Here is a 20,295-nt window from a genome sequence, read left to right on the forward strand (position 1 = left end):
TGGCGGATGGATGTTAGGTACCTCTACAGTGGAATTTTACACCCAACTGGAATGTCCAACACATATACCTCACCTTCTACTGGCGGATGGATTTCAGGTACCTCTACAGTGGAATTTTACACCCAACTAGTATGTCCAACACATATACCTCACCTTCTACTGGCGGACGAATGTCAGGTACTTCTACCGTGGATTTTTACACCCAACTAGTATGTCGAACACATACACCTCACCTTCTACTGGCGGATGGATGTCAGGTGCCTCTACAGTGGAATTTTACACCGAACTGGTATGTCCAACATAAATATCTCACCTTCTATTGCTCACCACGACTATCTTTATGGGCAACCCACAAATACACTATGGATGTATCCAGGTACCTCTATCGTGTATTTTTACATGTAAAATATATGTTCATCACATGTACCTTACCACTGGCTGTTTATGAGGAGCCCAAAAACACACTACAGTAAGAATTCCTCATAACACCACAATACATTTTTATATATCTGTACCTCATGCAAATATATTGTAATGGCAGAGGAAAATGTTTTTGATACTTTGTGAAAATCTGAGTATTGTTATCGAAGCAGATTACGTCAAAAATATAACTTAGTGAAAAGCATGTGCCTGCCAAGACTATTGTAAATTCGAATAGATATTAAGACCCCTTTCTGACCGATAGGGAGTTCCTATCAGACCCATGTGTACTGCCGTGATGGAAGAAATAAACTTTTACTACGTAAACCAGTTTTTACATCCTTGAGATTAACAAAATAGGGTCTCTTACAAGTCTATAGAAACCACTTTGATGAAGTCAATATTGTGTTAGTATCTAAATCTTAGTTTTCTATTCAATGTTTTATTTCACTACATTTATAGCTAAAACATACAACTATTAAAAAATATTATTGTTTTACTAATTACCTAGCAGACCCATTGTTGAAAAATTTTGGAAAATTCCAGTAAATTTATCTCTAGAGTAAGATTAATTCAAATTTCACCTTCTCACGAAAGGTATATTCCTCTGAGGGCTTAATAGTGTGCAGCATGTTCGGTTTTAAGCTCATAACTCGACTGAATGCTACTCGTATTAGATGGAATGCACTTAAAAAGGCTATCAAGTTACCATGTGCATAGTGATTGTCGTGAGAAATTATCTTACCGGTTGAATTTGCTTGAAGCGCACAGGCAAACATGAGTTTATTTTTGATAATATTTGAGTACCGCATAATTTAACTAATTTCAAACAACGACTGGATGTCGTCATGCGTTCCTATAGTCGGTGATATTCATTGGGAATAATGAATAATAATAATATATCGTTCCTATTATAAACAATCTCGTTGTACAAACCCTGGCACACTCTGGACTCCAAATGACGATGTATCGGCCTACTTCGCTTAAATGGCGAGATGTTCCTATACATTTCATAGATCAGTAAACGAACTGAGAAAACAGATTCTTAAATATGTGTTATATCTCAGTTATCAGTCATCGCGAAGCAATACGCAAATGAAATTTTCCTAACTTATATAAAAGTGTTAGTTCTTGCAAATTTTTAATATATGGTACAAATTCTCAACTCTGCAATTCTTCTAAGGAGCATTGAAATTTTGAAGTCTACTAAATACTTAAATAAAATCATTCTAACAAATGGATAAGGCAGGTTAATCTATTGGCATAATTTATAACTAGTAAATTATATTATATTTTTATTGTCTCACTCTTCTTATACACTCCCATTAGACAAAACAGCTAGTCAACCCATACATAGAAAATTTATGAATTAATATACCAAATTTTGAAATTGCGTAATTTAGAACGTAAATATCAAATAATACTCGGAATTATGGGGTGGGCTGCTAAAGCGAAGTATAACATAGATTTAATTAAAGATGTAGTGGTCCGCCATAACACCATGAAAAGGGCCGATGTTGAAAAAAGAGAAAGGATAAATGAATAGTAATTGGACCCTGTCAGGGGAGCATTCTAGGTTCAGCTAGACATATTAAAGTAAACTTTTAGCTAATAATAGTTTAACCTAACATAAAGATATCTTACACTCAATAAACATATCACGTTTTCGTCATCAATGTCCTCTGGAACCCAAAAAAATTATTCCAAATAAAGAAGTTTGCAAACTGTTGGGTACATCTGAGCAGTCTTGCAGGAAGGAAGTTGAGCCAACAGGTTGATGTCACCGACCTCAACATACATGCAACCTATTGAGCATGTTGATGTTTTGTTTTCCTTGCTTTCCTGACTCTCTACTTTAAATAATATCTTTAAAATGCATTTATTATTTTTTAAATTATGAAAATAATTAGCTTTAAACTCCTTTAAAACATTAAAATTATATTCTATGAGCTATAGAATTTAGTTTTTATATCAAATAATATCCCAGGTAATATCGTCTCCTGAACTTCAAGAATATTACTACCATGAAAGAAGCTTTGAGTTCGTTGGTGCTAAAACTACATCTTCGTAATTTATCCAATGTTTAACTTGTTGCTGTGACAAAATAACATAACTGAACTAGTACTGTATATCGGTCCTGCAACATGCAGGACAGGAACGCTTTGATGTGTGATCACGTTTTAATTCCAAGTATCGTAATATTGCTGGCTTTATGGCTTTCCAAACAAACGGGACTCGTATAGACTATCGTATTAAGAGGATCATCGCAAGTCCGTACATCCGTACATTTTACCGGAACTAGATAGTCCTGTGTCTACATGGGATAACACTGACAGCATTCAGTTCTGAGGAAGGGTCTACGTAACTACGCTACGCATTACAAAAGGATCTTTATATAATCTAATTTTGTGCCTGAGTAATCACATCTTTCCGTATTCAATAGCCCCTGAAAATTATTGGTACTTGTTAAAATATTCTAGGACTAACAAAGTTGGATAATTCTTTTTTGTTTTGTATAAGTTTATTTAATACTGATTTTGATTAGCTGTCTTAGTAAAAATTAATCAAAAAGTTTCTTTTTTGATGAGATTAAATTAATTTTTTGATTTTCCAAGTTTTAAATACGTTGAATCTTTTATTAATATAAAATTGCTAAGTTAAATATCTTGAGAGTTTTTTTACTATTAGTACAATTTAGTGTTAATTTCAAAGATTCCCAAACCATAAATTTCTAAAATTAAAAAGTGTTAAATTCATAATTAAATATATATCATAAATAAATTAATGATCGTATTCAAAATATGATTGATTATCGATATAAGTTGTATTACATGTTATAATAAGTATCGATACAACTTCAGCTGTACATTTCCTACATTCAATTGTGAAACATGTGTTCTACTGGTTGTGTCTCCAGGGAATTTATTTTAAAAGATATATGAATTTAAATAAAAAGTTTCACAACTATAAATAATTTGTACCATTTTACATATAAATAAATATTTTTATCCATTCTGATTAAATTATCTTTTACTATTTTCTTTTTAATTAACTTTTTTACCTTTTTTGTTCTAATGTTTTAAAGCAAAAACAGGTTATACACTGTATTACACGAAATTTATTTCTGAACACCATGTAAAATTTATGAGTTAACGATACTACACTTTAAAAATACATTTGTAGTTAGGCTAACTAATTGTATATTTTCGTGTTGCGAATCTTTTTCTTTGTAGCAGCGACAATATCTCTGTTTAAACTATTGGGTGTAGAAATAACGTTTCCACGATTTCATTGGAATTCACAGGATTCTTTTTCTTCGTGATCGTTTTTTTGAAATTCCATGATTTTTTCAAATCCAAATCACGGCTGATACTAATGTTCTTAGAAATATATTAAACGTTGTTAGCAATTACAATACCACCTGATATTGATACCAGCGCTAAAGTCCAGAGAAAGGATGAAAGCAAGCAGACAGGAGTAAGTGAAAGTGACTATATGAGAAAGTGACTTGGTCTCGATCAAGGAAGAAGAGTTTGAAAGACTTGTGGATTCCGTTCCAATGTTGGATCTTTTGTTTGTCATCTTATTGTAGACATTTTCTACATTTACTGGGAGGTTCCTATTACATTAAACATTAAAATTTATATTCTTTTGAGAGAAAATAAAACTTGGTACATGGGCATATATTTTATATTAAAAGCTATTACGACAAGAGAACAAAATAATAAATCGGGAGAGTTACCTTTAACTATTACTGTAACCGAATTAAAATAAAATCTCTTGTATGTTATAGCTCAGTAAATTACAAAATTATGAACTGTTTGTCTCCTTTCTTAAGGAAGGCGATTTTTGTAAAGTCAAACTTTTTCAGGCATGATATGAAAATTTCGGCAATTAACTATATTCAATTACAAAACCACACTCAAATACACTCGTATGATGTTTCAAAGTTGACTAAATAATTAATTGATTAAAGGGAACTCGTGTTATTTGTCTCACACTAAATAGGAAGGGCCTTTAATATTAAAGGAGCCTTTCCAACGTTGACGCTTCTAATTTAAGCTGAAAGAGATGTCTTTAATAATGTTCAAAAATGGCTCGTCTATAAATCTGTGACTTTCATTTGATATACAGAGTGCTTCATAAAGGTAAATATTTATTTTATTCAGGTCATCAAAGGAAGGAAATAATCAGTGGAACGTTTGCACAGTAATTTCATTGTCTGTACGGATAGGTCCTTTAGCCTTTTTCCATAAAAGTCTTAATCAAACTTGTTATCACGTCAGTTATTTTATCTATACAAAACAGAAATACTTGTTCTTATTTCCTGAGGGTAAATATCTGATAGTGGTAACTCTCATTGTGACATGTATAACAAATTTCAACACACTTTCTCCGTCTCCCTGTTTCTACATTGGGTATTACGTCAGTATTGGGATGATTAAGACTCTGATACCTAGATGCAAGGTAAATTTCACTGAACTTTAATAAATTTGATATTTATATTTTTCAAATAAAATTTCGCTGTAGAATATAATAGAATAGAGAAAGTGGTTATTAAATTAAAAATACTCCATATCGTTTTAATAAATACAAAAATTCTTAGCAAACCTGAATTTAAAAGAAACAGAGAACGTATAGACGACAATTTAAATTAATCTTAGCCCTTTAAAACATTAGTCCAGAATGTAATGTCTGTTGTATTAGCCTACTTTTTATACAAACTAAACATCTCGAAGATATTAAGACGAATTCAATAAAATAACTGACAAACGATTTTCCTATGTTAGAGAAAAAACATTTTAAACATAATCTTATGACATTATTATTATTTTGTGTTTAACGGTGACCCTATTTTATGATTTATATTATTACGGTATTAAATAAAATATTATTATATTTTTATATTCAATTTTCAGAAGAACAGACATTGCAATCAATGCGATAAGTCTAAGCAGGCCCAGAGAGTATAGAAGGCTTAGAACATGTATGAAATTTAGAAATTGAACTCACTTCCTTCTCATCTATAAGAATTTCTCTAATCATTTCCTGGAGCTAGCAAATTTCCCTCATCCAGATAGTTATTTAAAACTTCTTCGTTTAGTGTGTGAAGAAACCAAAGCCGCCTTATAATGTTTAAGATTGTACAACAAAATTATTTACACTCTAGTTTTCCTCCAAATTACAAAGTATTTTTAGTATCTACCTTCCACCCATGGTTTGTAGTTTAGATCGATCACCACAGCCCAGAGCAATGGCAACTTATAAATTAACGCTCCATTTCAATTACCCCAGTAATTACCCCATTTACTCAATATTAAATTTAATACACCTGTAAAAATTGTGCATATACAATCAATAAAGGACAATCCTCTGTAATTGTCAACCCAGTGTTATACCCCTTTTTGAGCAAAGGAAAAAATATTGAATTTTTGAACGTTTTGTTATTAATCCGTTTTTCAATATTTTATTGTATAAATCTAATATTTTTGCAATAAGCAAAACCGGTGTACCTTCGTAAAAGTCGTAAGATATTCTATCAAAACCTCAATTTTCGATTTTGTCAGAACTATCTAAAAGTATATTCAGCGACAAGAATGTCATTTCTTATTAACGACTCTGCAACGATATGCAAGCTGCAGTTAAAGGATAATTTAATAGCATTTTGAAGTGCTCATACCACTGGACAGGCGTGATGTTACATACAACTTTAGGAATTTTATTTTTTAAACTGTTAATTGTTGTTCAACACAACTTAAATTTATAACTGTATTGTTAAAATTTGCCCTCTTTTTGGTTCTGCATATCAATAGAAATTATTTTTACAATCTAAATAAGCAAATTTTATTTCAGTTGAGTTCGTTTTGCAAAATTGATTAAGGAGCCTAAATAGTAGTTTTCTTACCGCAATGCATAATCAAACCATTGTTGTTTGAACTGCTCCCTCCTACTTGAGGCACCGGCCGCGGGACAGCAGTGGTGCAGAGACAACTTGTTTACGTGTTCCTGACTGTCAACTTCCTTATCAGACCAATAGAATCTTTACAACTTCCTTTTCCCTTTCCCAAAAACAGGAGTACCAACTGTGAAACAATTTTATATCGGCAGATGATCGGAAAATACAAGATTTAAAATTTTAAAATCTTCTGTTATTGTTGAACAGTTATGTGTACCGCGGCCAGATCAATTACCGAAAACTCCCTGGGCCCTATAAATGTACGAGTTTTTACTCCCCCTAACGTCCTTCCATTCAAGATTACTACCCATATCATCCACTTATTAAAATATTTTGCGCCCCTTTAATTTATATATAAATCTTTTTATTTTCTCCTATCCCAAATATTTTTATACACTTATATAATAGTACTATATACAAAATATTTTCCCTCAAAAGTATGAAATTAGTAAGTTATGTATTATTAAAAATCTGCATTAAATATTAAAAATGCCACTCAATTTGAATATGTTGGTAAGAAAAACAATGGGCCCTCTCCCGTAATGTCTCATTAACTAAACACAAATTTTCCATTTCACAGAAAGCTAGATTTATGGCAAAACTGATTTTCAATTTATTAAAAATAATTAACCGCTTTTACTCCTTCGGAAAATATATCGTTATGAAGCATAATTATAATAAATTGAAAAGTTTTTCAACTTTTTACTATAAAGATCCCTCCCCTTCTCTGTTTCAAATGTTTCCAATATAAAAACTAAATCATATTTTGTAGGTAAATCTAAATCTTTAAACTTAATTTTAAGCCCACCAATGTTATATACAATTACTTTCAGTAAGCCGTCTCCTTGCTGTCCACTGCCACCCGTCGGTCTCGCGTGAACTCCTCACACCTCGCGGCTGGCCCCGTCCTGGTCCTGTGTTGCTGCTGGTGTGGTCTGTAGCTGCCCTTGGTCGTTGTCTGATCTCCCTGCCGGTGTTCCCGCCGCCGGTCTTCTAGTCCCCCTGTGTCACAGGGCGGTTAGGAACTGAGTGAAGTCATGCATGGAGAACAAAGTGGCTTCTAGGCATCGTCCCGCTCACACGGCATCAATGTTCTATCCTCTCATGTCATTCGCCTAACCTCCAGGATAATATAATCGAACACGAGAGGCATCTGCCGTCGTCCCGCCACCTTCTCAATCTCTGTCTGCACAGTTGTTGCTCTCTTCTCCTTTACTTCCCAGGAAGTCGCGCTGGATGGAAAACCCTATGTTTATGAGCAATTTTAATTGCACCATTATATAGTTTATATCGGCGTCATCTGGTACATTGGCGATTATTCCGAAGTTGTTTTTGGTTAATAGGTAAGACCTTACCATTATTAGGATTTACATAACTATTATTTCCTGCCCCCCACAGAATTGTTTCACTACCAACTTGAAGTCTGGAGATTTCCCCGTCCACTTAAGCCCACAAAATATGTTAATTCGCCCTGATCGCCGTTGAAGGTCAACAAGCTTACTCAATATTACCTTTTCACGAGCCCTCAGATCCATAACCTCACTTATAAATATTCGGTTCTCTTCTGATAACTCATCTACTTTACTCTAACTAAATCATTAAAAAATCAAAATTTGTTATCCAATAAATCACTTAGTCCCGTCATTAGTTCCATCACCAATTGACCCTTGGTCATGTCCCCCACCTTCCCAATGTGACCTTCCATACCTGTCAAACCTGTCACAGATTCGTCTATCGTGTTGGGTGAAGAATAAGAGCGCTGACTTTTCAGACTTCTCAATGGGGTACCGTCCTCCGTCATATAAACACAGTCCACGCCCAAAAGCTCCAACACACGTGTCACCCCGTACGTGCACACACAACCGACGTGGCCTGTTGCAGACTGTTCTCTGACTGACCTCTGACCCACTAATCAATAGTTAGTTTACCGGCAACTTACGACCATAATACCTTTCTAATCAGTGATACAAAAAATTAGTAACACTACGTTTCGAGATCTCCAATTTTCTTCAGGTAACTATACTAGCACATAATATGTCTTGTTTTGATGACACATATACTGGAGATAATATACCTGATGCTTTTGCAAGTTACTTTTCATCTGTTTATGACCCACAACCCTCCTGTTACAATCTGGACCAGTTCATTAGTAGTCAATCCTTAGACAATTTTTTTATACCCAGTTTTAATTCTAGTGATGTAGTGAGTACCATAAGAGAGATGAAATCAAAAAGGTCTTCGGGCCCAGATGGAATTCCAGCGTATATTGTAAAAGGTTGTGGGGAGATATTAGCAAAACCACTGTGTTTTATTTTTAATCTTTCACTTTCGTCATGTGTGTTTCCGGACAAATGGAAGGAGGCCAAAGTTACTCCTATTTTCAAATCTGGAGAAAAAAATAAAATTGAGCATTATCGTCCTATTTCGTTGATAAATTCATTTGCAAAGGTTTATGAGCTTCTTTTGTATAAGTGGATATTTAGTGCAATCAAGTCTAGGATTTCCTCAGAACAACATGGGTTCTTACCCAAACGCTCTTCAGCAACAAACTTAATGGAGCTTTCTTTGAATATATCAGCTGAACTTGATAGTGGCGGAAGACTAGATGTAATATATACTGATTTTTCAAAAGCATTTGACAGGGTAAATCATGATATTTTGCTGCGCAAATTATTTCTCTTAGGATTTTCAGTTGATTTTTGTATATTTATGGCGTCATATTTACAAAACCGAACTCAGTTTGTGTCAATGTTAAACAAATCTTCTTGTGTTTATACAAGCTCCTCGGGTGTTCCTCAGGGCTCAAATTTAGGACCTCTCTTGTTTTTAATATTCATTAATGATCTCCCCTGTTGCTTCTCTGACTGTAAATGTCTATTATTCGCTGATGATCTTAAATTATACAGGCCTATAAAAGATGATTTTGATGTTAACTTATTACAAAATTCTTTAGACCAGTTGTATGTTTGGTGTTCGACTAATAAGTTGGAATTGAATGTAAATAAGTGTTTTGCCATGTCATACTCACGGAGGAGGATTCCTGATTTTAACATTTACTTCATAAATAATAAAGCTTTAAAAAATGTTTCTAAAATTAAAGATTTAGGTGTAATTTTTAGTTCTTCATTCTGTTTTAATGATCATGTCCATATGCTGGTGTCGATTGCATACAAACTTCTGGGCTTTGTCAAGAGAAATTCAAGATATTTCCATAATACTAAGACAATTATGACTTTGTATAAAACTATGATAAGAAGTAAATTAGAGTATTGTTCTGTTATCTGGAATTCAATAAATGTGTTAGAGTGTAGCAATTTAGAGATAATACAAAACAAATTTCTTAAATTTTTATTTTACAAACAACATAATTATGTATGTCCTTACGACATGCCCACTTCTAATTTAAGGGAAATGTTTGAGATTAAAAAATTGTCCATAAGAAGGGAACTAGCCTCAATAAGTTTTTTATGTAAGTTACTTAATAATTCAGTTGATAGTTCGTATTTGTTAAGTCACATAGGTTTGCATGTACCACATCATATATTTAGAGAATTTAATTTATTTGCTTTACCTACATGTAGAACAGTTTCTCATTATAACTTTCCTTTGTACAAGACTCTACGGTTTCTTAATTTAAACCAATCAAACATAGATATTTTTAATGATAATTTGGAAAATATTTTAAAGATATGCAGCAACCTTTTATTTTGATTTAATTTATTGTTCATTGTAGAAGTGTATGTGTACAATGAAGCAAGTTGTTATTTTTTTAAATTTTATAGAGTTCATTTATTTGTGTTGTGTAAAGAAATTTTAATATCAATTTGTGTAACTGCCAGCAGTTTAGTTTAGTTTAGTTTGTTATGTTAAAGTTCATATTAAGAGTACATTAATTTTAGTTAAGATAGCTGTTTTGGGAATAATTGAAGGTTTTGTACTTTGTTTTTGCTATATCATGTCCTGTAGCTGTCATGTAAAATTGAAAATAAATAAATAAATAAATAAATAATTATAAACAAGGTTAAAATAAACAAATTATAACAAAGCGTTGTGACACGCGTAAGTCAGGAATAACAACCACTACGTTGAGTGTCAACTTCACTAACTCTAAAACGTGCACTTTATAAAAAACTAAATACAACACTAATTATTAAAACTGAACTACAGAATACAGGCAACAATAGGTCTACATTCTCGAAAACTCGAAAGATCTCAAAACTTTGTGTTACTGAACGATTGCAAATGTTTGAAAAACTCCTGTTCCTTCACAATCCATCCATCGTCAAAAACAAACTTCAAACAAAGAATTCACTAATCTTGTTGTAATGTGCTGTGATAAGACTTTATATATGCAGATAGATCACTAAAAGTAAGCGCTTCTACATATAACACAGATATGGTGGGAAGGCCTCGTACAATGTGAATGTTGAGTTTAGCTCTAGTTTACCTTCCTCTGCAGAAGTGCAGCCTGTGCAATCTGATGCTCTTGCAGACTCCAAAAAAGGATCCAAAAATAGTTGGCGATGATGAACGAAAAAGCTTGAAACGAACCCCCCTCCCCGCATCGTTTCGACATCAGAGACACCCAGACTACAAAAAGTAGTGCAATCTAGGTGAAGAAGTATTCTCATTACCTCATTAGGTGCACAATTGAATGTAGTATGATGTTGACTGACACGATCCCACAACACGGAGGAGCAACCGATTTTCTACTCATAAAGTAGTTATATTAATAACGCTCTTTTTATTTCAATAACAGGAAATTTCATACTTTAGGTTTATAAACCATATTTTACCATTGATAAATGATAATAATTGTGCCAAAATGTATTTTCCTCTGCCATGAAACTTGGATTGGGATTTCCATTAACCATTAGATGGTGAAAGGCTATATTCAAAATTAGAAGGTGGATCTCTGTTAATTCCCAAGATTTATTTACAAGTTCCTAAGATTATAGAAATTGTAATTCCAATTGAATTAGAACCCGTTTCCTTCTTAATAGAAATGGTCATTCATTTAAAGTTGCTTATTCGTTTTTAATATATTAAAAAATGTGAAATTGAAATATAGCATTACATTCTCCCTTTACTTTTGTACATCTCTCTGATTTTTTATTTTCAGTTTTCACCCTCCCAAAACCTGTATGAGATACTTAGTTTTACATTACTTTTAATATTAAATCATAAGTATTTTCATTTATAATGTGTTCCGGAGTGATTAAAAAATGTTATTCGTCTATAAATTGTTGAATATGTAGCCGCTAGAATTTACTAAAGTGCTTTATTTAACTCCTTAAGGCGATATTATAAAAACATTTTTTATTGTTTTAAAACTATAAAATGGGATAAATTCTTAACATTTTACAAAATGAAAATATATTTTGATGTTCCACCTTTTCCCAATATTATTAACCCATACATAAGGTTACGGCAACAATTCTATATTGTTGTTAACAATTTTATTTTATATCCCAGACGAAATATGTTTTGAGCCCAGCTACTCAAATTTTCGACAACTTTAGCGTTTATAATAAAATAGTTATCATTACAAAGATAAACAGAAGAAAATGGGATCGTTTGCTTATGACAGTTCTGCTCAAACCAGACGTTTCAATACCGGACACCATTGGAACTTCAGAGCAGAAAATATTATCGTGATACCTACTTATACAATATGTCTCTAGGGAACGTCATGTTTAAGCAATGAAACTCTCCCCTCAGGTTCAAATCGAACATATAGTCTTGAAATACTCTTTACGTTCCATATGTGTTTTCTGTATTACACTAACGAAACACGAAGAATTCTCTTCCTCCTCTGGGGGTTACCAGGAATATTTATCTACGTTATCTTAATGTAGCGTTAGTATTAATAACAAATTAATTTAACAATTATATATTATTATATAGGCTAATATACATATTAGGTAATTAGAATATGAAGATGGCGATTAAATAACATTTGCTTAGAAGTACCACTTTATTCCCAAGTAGCCGTAAAATATAATGGGCTTGATTGTCTGTCTGTATATATGTTTGTTTAATTGGAATTCTTTTTTAAATTCCGCAACTAACTTCTAAATATGTTTTCATAAATGAGCTTTGTGATACATCAAAAAAGGCATTTTTTATTGTCCTAACTCCTATTCTTGCTCCTGATAATAAAATTAATACAGGTTCCGACAATTTATCAGTAGCCCTTTTTGAGGTGATATGAAGTCCAGAGTGACATCGCTGACACTCCTCCTATGATCAGGCGTTGTTTCCTCTTCTATTCTTGATTTGATAACAATAATTTAAGGTTCCGGCAATATTTCCGAACGGCAGTGTGTGAGTGGCGCTGTTTGAGGCGACAAGATGTCCAGAGTGACATCGCTGACACTCCTCCTATGATCAGGCGTTGTTTCCTCTTCTATTCTTGATTTGATAACAATAATTTAAGGTTCCGGCAATATTTCCGAACGGCAGTGTGTGAGTAGCGCTGTTTGAGGCGACAAGATGTCCAGAGTGACATCGCTGACACTCCTGCTATGATCAGGCGTTGTTTCCTCTCCTATTCTTGCTTTTAATAACAATATTTTTAGGTTCCCGGCAATATTTCCGGACGGCAGTGTGTGAGTGGTGCTGTTTGAGGCGACAAGATGTCCAGAGTGACATCGCTGACACTCCTCCTATTATCAGGCGTTGTTTCCTCTTCCATTCTTGATTTTATAACAATAATTTAAGGTTCCGGCAATATTTCCGAACGGCAGTGTGTGAGTGGTGCTGTTGGAGGCGACAGGTGGTCCAGAGTGACATCGCTGACACTCCTCCTATGATCAGGCGAAGTTCCCTCTTCTATTCTTGCTTTTGATAACAATATTTTTAGGTTCCGGCAATATTTCCGGACGGCAGTGTGTGAGTGGCGCTGTTTGAGGCGACAAGAGGTGCAGAGTGACATCGCTGACACTCCTCCCATGATCAGGCGCTGTTCCCACTCCTACTCACACTCCAGATCAGGTAGGCGTCCTATAAGTTATTTTGAATACACCATTAAAATGTTTTAGTTGCTAAAATTTTTTCTATGTATCGTACCAATTATCATAAAACCAGGCCTTCTGGACAATTTTATTATCCCACAATATTTAGCAATATTTTAACTGTATAGTTATATATATGTTTCTGCTAAATCGTGTTTTGGGATTTATATTACGATATACTTGTCTGCAAACGATAAAAATATAAATGCCATGGCTATCATCTGCATTAAATCATGCTACAGCATTATATGCGTATATATTTCTTATTTTTATATAAAAGATCCGAATATAAGTGACGGTTTGAAAAAAGACCAGTTCATTTTAACATCTTGGTTGCTCCATTAAAATTCGTCCATGCAAACAACAGTCACTAAAAGAATTTCTATTTATGCGATTATAAACCCGTTCATCTGGGAAATGTAATGCACTGCATTGAATACCCAAAATTCCAAATGGTCCTTAGGCGTGATATTGCACATCTGCAATAAAGCACATTTATATGTCGGTAAATAATTATAAGCCGTACAACATCTTCCGTCTAGAGTTCTTTGTTCTTCTAATCCGTATTCTCGTTGCTCGTCATTTTCGGTAGCTACACATTGTGCTGCACGCTGCCGCAAATCTTGCAGACGTCGCTCTCGTTGTTCTTTATTTTCAGTAGCTATACGTTGTGCCGCACTCTCTTATGAAACATCTAAATCATGAGACCATTCTGCTCTTATAATGTTAGTTAAGGTCTATATTAAATAAATAAATAGATTAATTTTAAAAGGAGCGAAATTATTCATCAACTTATATTACAACCAAAGTTTCCTTTCGGTTTAAATCTTCGTTAGTTTATACGTTTTAATTTTTACTCTTTGGCACATCCTATGAAACATCAGCTGTAAGGTATTCGTCAATGTTTATTATTCAATTATAGTTCTTTTTTCTTGTTCATATGTTCTTAGAGTTTTTTTAAAAGATCTTTAGGCATTTTTAAATGAACACGTGAGTTACAAAGACCCATATTTTAACATCATTTCTGTCATTAACTATAGAGTGATAAACAAAGAAATAAAAAGCAGTTTTTCATTGCTTGAAAACATGGATAAAACGACGTTCTCAAAAAATGAAACCTAGCTAGATCGATTTATCGCCCCCGACTCCCCTGCAGTCTAAAGTTCATGAAAATCATTGGAGCCGTTTCCGAGATTCAGATTATATATGTATATACTAATGGACCAGAGGAAATGGTCCTATAAAAGTAGGATCCGTAAATCTCTTACGGAGGAAGGTGTTTTAACAGAGTGCAGAGTTCGGAATTTCTAAAATACCAATCCATAACAAAGATATCACGGGAAGTGTCTCTTTCTATGTCAAGGTTTCAGGTTAAACTGGTCCACAATACATATTAAACATCACTAGTAGAGTTTTTTTTTTCTCCTGATTATTATTTATCATAGAGACGCTAGGAAACAATTGCATGTTCATTTCGGGTAGCACCTCTGTTGAGCATTGTGAACTCAGTTATGAAGCAAGTATGATGAGATAAATTGCAGAATATTGTAATTTTTTAAACTAACACGAAATAGTTCTTCCGATTTTGGAACATCTAGAAAGAAGCATAACAGAATTTTATGCAATTGAAGTTTTCACCTGTTATCATGTGCCACATTTCCGCTAAGAACAGTTTTATTATTATGTTTCAATTCGGAATGACGCCAAGCCGAGGTTTATATAAAATATATGTTCTGGGGCTGGGTGCCATGATAGAGAGCAGAGAATTTGTTTCCTTCAAATTATTCTGTCTTTATTAACCTCTTCAACTCTACTCTTGATGTCACGGATTCGGTTGACACGGATTTGGTAGTCCTGGATGACTCGACGGGAAGCATCAGTGCAGGTTTGCAGGTAGAGTTTTCTAACAACAATCGTCATTTATATCACGGATTTTATAATCAATAAATTTAATTTCATGTTTTTTAATGAGACGATTTTGTAGACTTTATGAAATCGTCTAGATATTAGACTAGCTATTGTTGTAGTGGATTGGGTAAATAAGATATTGTGCTAAAATTGGTGTTTTAAAATTATTACAAAATATATCACTGGCGCTTTAGAAATTTTTGTCATTTACCTCACAATTTCAAATGACACATACATTTTATGGTTTCGTAAGACCTGTCGTGGAGCAGCCATACAGAAAAAATTAATGACTTCTATAAACATTTATTTTAAATCTGCGCTGGCTCAAGAATGACGCACGTAAGATAGGCTCGTTTTTCAGATAAAAAGGTTTAATGGAATCAGGCGCTTTTCATAGAACATTAGTCAAAATGTTTAGTGGTATAATAATGTTTGCCATGGTTATCATAAAATATTAGGCAGATTAAAAATAATCAAAAGTATTAAACTATGTAATTGCCATGTTATTCCAAATTTGCATTCTTAGATACTCAACCAATTATTTGTATGATTCATTACAGGTACTGGGGACGATTACTCATTAAATGATAAGGCCAAACAGCAGCGATTGGCCTTGAAACCAGAGAATAAACAGTGTTTCTGTCCAATGGGTACCCACTTGCGTCATCAGTGCCGACATCAACTGGTGCACAAGGGTGTGGCTGTGACTTGGAGACACCAACCTGTAACGTACACACAAGTCAATAACCGGGCCGTCATGTCCTCCCAAGTCTGAGGCTGCGATTCTTCTGCAAGAACTGTTATATCACAGTCATCAGTGCCGACATCAACTGGTGCACAAGGGTGTGGCTGTGACTTGGAGACACCAACCTGTAACGTACACACAAGTCAATAACCGGGCCGTCATGTCCTCCCAAGTCTGAGGCTGCGATTCTTCTGCAAGAACTGTTATATCACAGTCATCAGTGCCGACATCAACTGGTGCACAAGGGTGTGGCTGTGACTTGGAGACACCAACCTGTAACGTACACACAAGTCAATAACCGGGCCGTCATGTCCTCCCAAGTCTGAGGCTGCGATTCTTCTGCAAGAACTGTTATATCACAGTCATCAGTGCCGACATCAACTGGTGCACAAGGGTGTGGCTGTGACTTGGAGACACCAACCTGTAACGTACACACAAGTCAATAACCGGGCCGTCATGTCCTCCCAAGTCTGAGGCTGCGATTCTTCTGCAAGAACTGTTATATCACAGTCACCAGTGCCGACATCAACTGGTACACAAGGGTTTGGTTGTGACTTGAAGACAACGCCCATTATTGTACACACTATATGTAAGTAGAAGGCTGAGATTCTAATAGAAGAACGGTGTATCGCGGTTTTAATGCTACAGTTTTAAGATGCGTTTTTTTAACTAGATGTATGGAATAACTATTTTGTACGTGTATTAACTTCGGAATAACTTCTGGTACATTTTCACAACAAATGTGCCCTAACTGTGTTAAGTTTATTATTTACTAATTATTTTTGTAACTTGATGGTTTCACGCATACTTGAGTGTATGAATGAGCAAAATAAGCATTTTTATTCAAGAATATTAGTTTTTATGATAAAATATACGTTGCTTGGATTAGTTGGTGTCATATTTGAATTTTTAGACATGTACATATTATTTCAATCTCATTTGTATAAGTATGTCTGGCTGTGAAATTTTCTTCAAGGTTAAAAGAAATACCATAATAATAACATTTCATATATATATACATATATATATATATATATTTCTTTTATTTTAAAATAGTTAAATGAGTTTATTTGAAATATTTTGTATTTGTAAATTTATACAATCATATACGATATGATGCTAAATTCTGAAAAGGCAATATTGACAGCCAATTATATTTCAACACATGTTTGAAACGCAAAATGTACTTTAGAAAGAATACGATGACCAGTATAACTTAAGAGATAACTAAGTGATAATTTATCTACTTCTTAATTTTTTTTATTACACATCGAATTTAATGTTATTAATGAGTAAACATGTAAGTTTAGTACAGCAATTTATGAGCTTTTAATGTGATTTATTGTGTCATTTAAAGAATAAAGGTGCATCCACACTGGACTAAAATTGTTTGCCGAACACAGTCAGTGAACATTTTTTGGGGTTGGGTAAATGTGGACGCTTCGGCAAACATTCTTGGGGGTAGCGCGCCAACATTTTTTTTTTCGGGCAAAATTTCGCCCTATGAGAGAACTGTTGAGTTCGTGAATCTGTTTTCTTTTTGTTTTTTTTAGTTCTATGCACACCATGTTTCAATATTGACCAATATTAGTTTTCTGAAAAAGCAAAACTCAAACCCTCTTTTAATATAATATTTTATTTAAACATTTTTTATTTTTAGCGTATATGAACAGCATATTTTACTAAAGAATCCATTGGGAAAAGTTATAAAATGATAAAAGGCGAAAAAAGTTTAAAAACAATAGGTACAGACATTCATACATTGAAGAATAAAATTTATAGTTTATTAGTACATAACAGGCGAGAGAAATAACATATTGAGTCGAGGCACGCATGGGAATAGACAAACATAAAAACTCTCCGGTGGGGTTTTAATTATTTCGCATTTTAAGTGATAAATATGCACAAGACCTATAATTCTTACAGTAAAATATCGTTATAGGAAATTAATATAGGTGTAAATAGGGAAACAAAATTTGTCTGTTTCCGAAATTTTGGAAATTTGTATACTTCTAAAATTTTAGGACCTATTAATGTTATTAGAATGCTAGCAATTCAAAATCCACATACGAGTAAAGTTGGAAAACTAGCAATGATCTTTTAAGCCCGCTCTGAAATCTTCACAGCCGTTGATGGCTCATGACTGAAGCGATTAAATGACGACTCGCACTAACATTAATTTTCAAGCACTAAAAATGTAGCAAACAATGAACTCATAACAACACTAGCAAACAATTTTTGCAAAACATATTTAGTTTGGCGAAAATGTTCATCGCGATTGTTTGCCCAGTGTAGTAGACGCAGCCTTATTCAATTCCAGTCTTCATATCCAATTTACTTTGCAATACGAGAATTATTATAATGATGTAGTTTTAAAATCACTAGCTTAAATTATCTAGTAATTGTATAGCACAAAGGATTCACAACATATTGCGTTTTAATTCGTATTAAAATTACATTGATATAAATTAAAGCAACTTATCATTCAGAATGTATTCTGGATATTTAAGATTCTAATATTGCAGAAATATGTAGGAAAGTTAAATTATATTTTTATGTGATCAACATATTGCGTTTTAATTCGTATTAAAATTACATTGATATAAATTAAAGCAACTTATCATTCAGAATGTATTCTGGATATTTAAGATTCTAATATTGCAGAAATATGTAGGAAAGTTAAATTATATTTTTATGTGATCAACATATTGCGTTTTAATTCGTATTAAAATTACATTGATATAAATTAAAGCAATTTATCATTCAGAATGTATTCTGGATATTTAAGATTCTAATATTGCAGAAATATGTAGGAAAGTTAAATTATATTTTTATGTGATCAACATATTGCGTTTTAATTCGTATTAAAATTACATTGATATAAATTAAAGCAATTTATCATTCAGAATGTATTCTGGATATTTAAGATTCTAATATTGCAGAAATATGTAGGAAAGTTAAATTATATTTTTATGTGATCAACATATTGCGTTTTAATTCGTATTAAAATTACATTGATATAAATTAAAGCAATTTATCATTCAGAATGTATTCTGGATATTTAAGATTCTAATATTGCAGAAATATGTAGGAAAGTTAAATTATATTTTTATGTGATCAACATATTGCGTTTTAATTCGTATTAAAATTACATTGATATAAATTAAAGCAATTTATCATTCAGAATGTATTCTGGATATTTAAGATTCTAATATTGCAGAAATATGTAGGAAAGTTAAATTATATTTTTATGTGATCAGCATATTGCGTTTTAATTCGTATTAAAATTACATTGATATAAATTAAAGCAATTTATCATTCAGAATGTATTCTGGATATTTAAGATTCTAATATTGCAGAAATATGTAGGAAAGTTAAATTATATTTTTATGTGATCAGCATATTGCGTTTTAATTCGTATTAAAATTACATTGATATAAATTAAAGCAATTTATCATTCAGAATGTATTCTGGATATTTAAGATTCTAATATTGCAGAAATATGTAGGAAAGTTAAATTATATTTTTATGTGATCAACATATTGCGTTTTAATTCGTATTAAAATTACATTGATATAAATTAAAGCAACTTATCATTCAGAATGTATTCTGGATATTTAAGATTCTAATATTGCAGAAATATGTAGGAAAGTTAAATTATATTTTTATGTGATCAACATATTGCGTTTTAATTCGTATTAAAATTACATTGATATAAATTAAAGCAATTTATCATTCAGAATGTATTCTGGATATTTAAGATTCTAATATTGCAGAAATATGTAGGAAAGTTAAATTATATTTTTATGTGATCAGCATAAGGATTTTTGATTACTCCTAAAAATAAAACTAAAAACATTCATAATAACAGCATTATACATATTTTCAGCAAGTACTTTTATAGCTGCTAAATAGATCCTGCAGTTTTTCACTATATCAATGCTCTTTTTATAGTTGTAGTTGTTACTGTTAATGTAATTACATCGGTGGTTTGTGTAAATAAATTTTTTTATAAAAAAAAAATCTAAGTAAGTAACTGACAGAGTTTTAACTTTCTTAAAGTGTAAAAATAAAATACTTTAATAAAATGTTTAGTGATGAAACTTATTTATTTTAAAATATTTTATAAGCTTAGACCACTGTTTCATATTTTATATTTGTAAAAAATTGCCAAAAATGTGTTCAATGCCTGAATTCTACAGGGTAATAAACATTTGGTGTTACAATCTGCATTTTTACTTTTTCTACCT

The 20,295-nt window shown here is 32.6% G+C and overlaps 1 protein-coding gene across 1 annotated transcript in view; it reads left to right on the forward strand.

Annotated features, from left to right (window-relative positions):
- LOC124359359 (tachykinin-like peptides receptor 86C) overlaps positions 1-18,763 on the forward strand; it is a 99,104-nt gene extending 80,341 nt beyond the window's left edge. The window contains exons 9-10 of the mRNA XM_046812038.1: positions 13,242-13,372; positions 15,861-18,763. Of these exons, the coding sequence (XP_046667994.1) occupies positions 13,242-13,372; positions 15,861-16,075 (346 nt within the window). The 3' untranslated portion in view covers positions 16,076-18,763. The remainder of the gene's footprint in view (positions 1-13,241; positions 13,373-15,860) is intronic.
- Positions 18,764-20,295: the final 1,532 nt, after the last annotated feature.

Source organism: Homalodisca vitripennis, chromosome 4 (genome assembly GCF_021130785.1).
Source record: "Homalodisca vitripennis isolate AUS2020 chromosome 4, UT_GWSS_2.1, whole genome shotgun sequence".
NCBI lineage: Eukaryota > Metazoa > Arthropoda > Insecta > Hemiptera > Cicadellidae > Homalodisca > Homalodisca vitripennis.